Source organism: Myotis brandtii, unplaced genomic scaffold (genome assembly GCF_000412655.1).
Source record: "Myotis brandtii unplaced genomic scaffold, ASM41265v1 scaffold303, whole genome shotgun sequence".
In the NCBI taxonomy this organism is placed as follows: Eukaryota; Metazoa; Chordata; class Mammalia; order Chiroptera; family Vespertilionidae; genus Myotis; species Myotis brandtii.
Window position 1 is genome coordinate 5042576 of NW_005361573.1, and position 6197 is coordinate 5048772.

Genomic DNA, 6197 nt, shown 5'->3' on the forward strand with positions numbered 1-6197 from the left:
TCGTTCCACGCTGCCCCTTGGTGGTCAGCGCAGGTCATAGCAAGCAGTCCAACTCCTGAGGGGACACTTTGCATATTAGGCTTTTATATATAGAGATTTATTCATGTAGAGCCAATTATTGACACTATTGCGGGGGCTTTGCTTTCAGAGTGTTCATCCTGGTGCTGATTGGCATCAGCATCGCCTGGGTGCCCGTCGTACAGTCAGCACAAAGTGGACAGCTCTTCGATTACATCCAGTCCATCACCAGTTACTTGGGACCCCCCATCGCAGCTGTCTTCCTGCTTGCTGTTTTCTGCAAGAGAGTCAATGAGCACGTAGGTAGCATTCGTGTGCAGCCGGAAAGGCCCTTTCTGGTGCAGAAATTCCCACCGGGATGTGCCTGCTCTCTGCGGGAGGGATTCTGTTTCCCAGCGCTCTCCAGCGGGAATGGGTGTGCTGCTGAGGGTTTGGATGGCAGTGCTCCCATGTTCCGCACTCCCGTGCCCCGGCTTCAGATGGCCTGGAGCTATCCTTTCTCTCACCTTTCTTCTCCTGCCTCTGCCCCGCCAGCGTGCACAGCTGTCTTGTGTGTTCAGCAGTTGGTAACCCAAGGTTTTCTTTCCCAGGGAGCCTTTTGGGGACTGATCATAGGATTTCTGATTGGGGTGTCCCGTATGATCGCCGAGTTTGCTTATGGAACCGGGAGCTGCATGGAGCCTAGCAACTGCCCCACCATTATCTGTGGTGTGCACTACCTGTACTTCGCCATCATCCTGTTTGCCATTTCTATCATCATCATCCTTCTCGTCTCCCTCTGCACCAAGCCCATTCCCGATGTGCATGTGAGTACCCACTTAGGAAACCTGTCCTTTCCTTGTTTCCCATGTTCAGGCTGCAATGCCCATCTTGCTGGCCCTCGGCTCAGTGAGACATCTCACACTCACATGACTACATAGTGCACCCTTGCCATTGGTGTTGTGCAGAAGCATACAGGACAGGAAGCTCAGCGTGCCGGCTGCACAGTCTCAGGCATGTGTCTTCAGCAGGAGTCCTCAAGCGCTCTACATTTCCATCCAGGGGATCTTCTCTGACTCATGCTCCCCAAGGGACAGCTCAGGTGTAAGGGTATGAGGTCACTAGGGCAGGTACAGGGCTACACTGGCTTAGATGCCCAGGCCCCAGATAGGAACTTATATTTCTCGTAATAGTTCCATGGTCAGAACTTCCAGGGATCCCAGCAAGGGACATCCCTGGTTACAAAAATCACTACACTCAGAGAAATCTGAAGTATGATTTACCCTTTATTTTTTTCCTAATCAAGTCTCTAAACAGTTGCCCGTAGAATTCAAAAGAAATTTCAAACAATACTAAAGTCCAATTGATTTAAGGCTTCAAAAATGGCAAGTACTCTTCTTTAACTCTAGATGTTGCCCTTGGTTTAGGGTGTATTCACAGCCCTCCCAATGCAGATGAAGATGACCAATGATAGGCCATTTTCACCATAAGCAATATAGTCTGGTAACCCAATCCAGCTGGCATTCCACCTTTTCCAGGTTCCCAAGGAACAGAGCAAGATCATATTCGTCCATAGAGAAAGACAAAGGGTTTTGTTAACTCATGTCAATAGAGATGGTGCCTCCAGTTCTTCCCAATTCTAAATGGCTCTTGATTCTACAGCTTCTCCCCATACTATGCCAAACACACACAGTACAACAATGTGATCTTATGCGGTTGGTCTGGACAGATAGGTGTCTAGTCTTGTTTCTCAGAACCAGTGCTAAAAGAAATGAATTCATTTCTCCTAGGTAGCAAGAGTTCATTCATTCAAACCACTTATTTCTGTGTTCAAGGCATCTTCTTAGCCTCCGAATATGCATATGTCACAGGGCTAATGTGTACACGTCTGTGATTGACACCTAAGTTCCTGACATGTTTAGATATAATGCTGTGGATGGGAACTGTTATCTATGTTCTTATTGGTACTGAGAGGCCACATTCCTGTTTCTTTCTTGACGCATAGCTCCTTGTCCTCCCAGCTCCTTGGCCCAAGGCCCTCTTGGGATCTCCCTGTTGACCTGTTCTACTTCCTCCACAGCTCTACCGCCTGTGTTGGAGCCTGCGCAACAGCAAAGAGGAGCGGATCGACCTGGATGCCACCGAGGAGGACGTCAATGAAGCCCCAGAGGAGACCTTTGAAATAGGTGAGTGCCTTCATCAAAGCCCAGATCTCTCTTCTAGAGGGGGGATGGGAGCGGGCTGGGGAGATGTGAGGAGGAAACGGGGTTTGGGACATCTGCTCAAAGGTTGTGGGTACAGAGGGGGAGGTACAGAAGGGGAGGAGGGAGGTACAGAATCATTGCAGCTCCCTCAGCCCTCACAGTGTACAGCCTTCAGTGATGAAGGGTGGGTGAGGAACTGCCACCCTGACTTGATCTGGGGCATGGCCAGGGCCAAGGGAAGAGTCAGAGCTCTTCTGACGTAGCCTGTGAACTGAAAGCAGATGGAATCACAACTACGGTTCGTCCGAATGACATCAACAGGATGGAACAGAAGCTCAGGATCTTATGTCTTACCTGCCTAAGATTTAGAGAACCAAATTTCTCAGGCAGTCCATTGAGATAATTCTTGGTCAGCATTCAGACACTCATCCTGATCATGGAGAAATGCTTTCCTCAACTTCTATGTTCTTCCCCTCCACGGAGAATGGTTGTGTTAATGTGTGGTGTACACAGGTGTGGGAGCTCAAGGGCGTATGTTTCTTCTTCTTCTTCTTCTTCTTCTTCTTCTTCTTCTTCTTCTTCTTCTTCTTCTTCTTCTTCTTCTTCTTCTTTTAATTCTTACCCAAGGATGTTTTTCCATTGACTTCTAGAGAGAGTGGAAGAGAGAGGGAAAGACAGACAGAAATATCAGTGAGAGAAACACATTGATTGGTTGCCTCCTGCATGCGCCCCAACCAGGGCCCGGGCCTGGGAGGAGCCTGCAACGAAGGTACATGCCCTTGATCAGAAAGGAACCCGGAACCCTTCGGTCCATAGGCCTATGCTCTATCCACAGAGTCAAATGGGCTAGAGTAAGGTCATTTGCTCTTTACCTGGTGTTGGGCAGAAGGTCTCATCCCGCCACCTGAAGGGAGTGCACATATAGCAGAACAGGTCCTGCATCTGGCCGTCAGGAATATCAGAGAACCCTAGCTCTGGAAAGGGCCCGGAGACCAGTTGGTCTTATCGCCTCATTTTGAAAGCATATACATGGAGAACCCGGAATAGAGAGGCTTTGCCAATGGCCCCAGCTCTGACACAATCTGCCTTTGATCTCGAAAGACTTTTCCGTCTGACACCTGTGGCTACACAAGAAGTGCCAAAGGAGCCTCAGCCGTAGGGCAGCTGATCCTGGTGCTGGGAAAGGCAGCCCCTTCCTGCTTCCCGGGAGCTGGCATGGCCCCCACTTCTCCCACCTCCAGAAATGTCCCCACATTGAGGAAGAACACCATAGACTTTAAAATACTCACCATGCAATGAGGAGTATTTTGAATGTTTTCGTGCAGGCAAAAGATTATTATTAATTTACTAGAGGCCCAGTGCACGAAATTCGTGCATGGAGGGGTCCCTCAGCCCGGCCTGCACCTTCTCCAATCCAGGATCCCTTGGGAGATGTATAACTGCCGGTTTAGGCTCGATCCCACAACCGGCAGTCAATCATCCCTCTCGCAATCCAGGACCGCTGACTCCTAACTACTCACCTGCCTGCCTGCCTGATTGCCTCTAACCCCTCTGCCTGCCTGCCTGATCGCCCCTAATCGCCTCTCTCTTGGCGCCCGCCACCGTGGCTTTGTTTGGAAGGATGTCCAGAAGATGTCCGGTCTATCTGGTCGCCTCTCTTTTGGCGCCCGCCACCGTGGCTTTGTTCGGAAGGATGTCCAGAAGATGTCCGGTCTATCTGGTCTAATTAGCATATTATCCTTTTATTAGTATAGATTTGTTTTTGCACCAGAGGACAGGGTTAAGACCTGGTTGGAAAGAACTCACCTAGTTTTAACCCAAAGAGGCAAGCTCGTGTAGAGACAGCCTGTGGTAGTGGGATTCAGGAAGCACTGAGGTTGAATCCTGACTTCTTTACTCACTCCCCTGGGTGAGTGATTCCATTTTTCCTAGAGCTCAGGCTCCTCACACGCAAGTATTCTCAGTGGTAGCCTAGGCTTCACAGCGCTGTTGGAAACCTTGAGTGAAATCATGCTCCACAACAGAATCGGGCATAATCATACCGTTGTGATGGCCACGGAGGAAAAGGTTTCCGAGTTTGTCTGGAAAGGGGGGCGGGCAGCCAGTGTGCATCCATCAGGGATGCTTAGAGGGGACTCCCACGCCGGCTGGAGAATTTGAGCTTAGTGACTTCTGAGGTTCGTGGCAGTACTTGAATTCTGTCGTTTCTTGGTGAACCTATGGCGAAATCATACTGAATGTCCCGCCCTTAAAGTACAATAAACTAAGATCTCTAGAGGGCTTTTATAAACAAGGGGTGTCCCCTCATCATTCTCTAAAAAACAGCAGTATGAGAAGTCACCCCTATATCATTGTTACCACCACCACCAGCATCATGGCAAATAATGGTATGACCACAATGCATTTTAATTATGAACATCTTACTCTAGTCTAGTGTTTCATTTTGGCACATCATCCTTTTAAAAAACAGATAATACAAGTATAATTCTTCCAATTTTACAGATGAATAAAATGAGACATAGAGACTTGCTGGAATATTTTCTGCAGAAGGCAAGGTCTTTTACAATCCAAATTTTTTAAAAAATAAAATAACTTATGTATATGGTTTAAAAACAAACAATACAGAAAGTTCTACATTAAAAAGTAAAAATGAATCCACCTCCATTACTTGGCCCAGAGGTGACCACCATTGAGAGTTTTTTGTCCCCAAGAGAATTTTTAAAAATATATTTTTATTGATTCTAGAGAGGAAGAGAGAGAGGGAGGGATAGAGAGAGAGAGAGAGAAACATCAATGATGAGAGAGAATCATGGATCCGCTACCGCCTACACGCCCCACACTGGAGAGTGAACCCGCAACCTGGGCATGTGCCCTGACCGGGAATCGAACCGTGACCTCCTGGTTCATAGGTTGATGCTCAACCACTGAGCCACACCTTTTAGTTCCTCCTGCTTCTGTAGCCAACAATTCTTTTATTCCTTTTCCCCAACACAGAAGTGGCCGAGGAGAAAAAAGGATGCTGCAGGAGGGCCTACGACATGTTTTGTGGCCTGGACCAGCAGAAGGGCCCCAAGATGACAAAGGAGGAGGAGGCAGCCATGAAGCTGAAGCTGACCGACACGTCTGAGAAGCCTCTGTGGAGGACAGTGGTGAACATCAACGGCATCATCTTGCTGGCCGTGGCCGTCTTCTGCCACGCGTTTTTCGCCTGAGTCCTGCCTTTGGCCGCCGACCGCTCTCACAAAGGCCAGACTGTTTACTCTGTCCCCCTCTAGTCCCTCCTGGGGTGTTGAGGGGGAACCAGCCGGTTGTAAATTTTGCCCAGTCGATAAATGTGTACATGTGTTATTATAGGAGAGCCGGACCAAGGTAACCAGTTTGCTGTGAACTTAGGTATGTGAGGCCAGTGTGAGACAGTCAGCTGTACATAGCGTGTCAGAGCCGCGGGAGAAAAGTCTGCTCATTGATGGGAATGCAGACTGAGAAACAGAACCCTCTTGATGCTGGGGGCATGTTTGTCTCAGGGCGATTGGGCGTGTCCACATTGTTTGTGACCCTTGACTATTAGTGTCCAGAGTTCTGGCCTCCCTGGTTCCTGCCACTTTCTCTATCGGATCCCCCTTATCCTTTTTTTTTTTTTTTAAAAAGAAAGATTTCACTCTTCATCATACCCCTAGCAAGTTGTTTTCTTGGCACAAGAAAAATCAATCCGATAAACTGATCACTCATGGAAGCTGAGGGTGGGAGCTTGCTGGTTCCTATCCTGGGTGCTTGTTCTTTGAAGGAGAGAACGGAAGGGAAGGGGGTGGGGCTGAGATTAGTACTTACCCCAAAGTGGCACAAAGCCAGATGGAAGTATTGCTGTCACAACGGAGGCATTTTTTACCATTTTGGAAGTTCAGAGGAAAGACCACAAACCGGCGACCGTCAGCAAGGCAACCTGTCGAAAGCAGTCAGTCAAGAATAATGATACTGAGCAAACCACCCACAACTCTC

General features: G+C 48.6%; 1 protein-coding gene across 1 annotated transcript in view; it reads left to right on the forward strand.

Moving 5' to 3' along the window:
* The window catches only part of SLC5A1 (solute carrier family 5 (sodium/glucose cotransporter), member 1), a 36081-nt gene extending 30210 nt beyond the window's left edge, over positions 1 to 5871 (forward strand). The window contains exons 11-14 of the mRNA XM_005869786.2: positions 149 to 317; positions 609 to 824; positions 2078 to 2183; positions 5196 to 5871. Coding sequence (XP_005869848.2) covers positions 149 to 317; positions 609 to 824; positions 2078 to 2183; positions 5196 to 5413 — 709 coding nt within the window. The 3' untranslated portion in view covers positions 5414 to 5871. The remainder of the gene's footprint in view (positions 1 to 148; positions 318 to 608; positions 825 to 2077; positions 2184 to 5195) is intronic.
* The last annotated feature ends 326 nt before the right edge of the window (positions 5872 to 6197 follow it).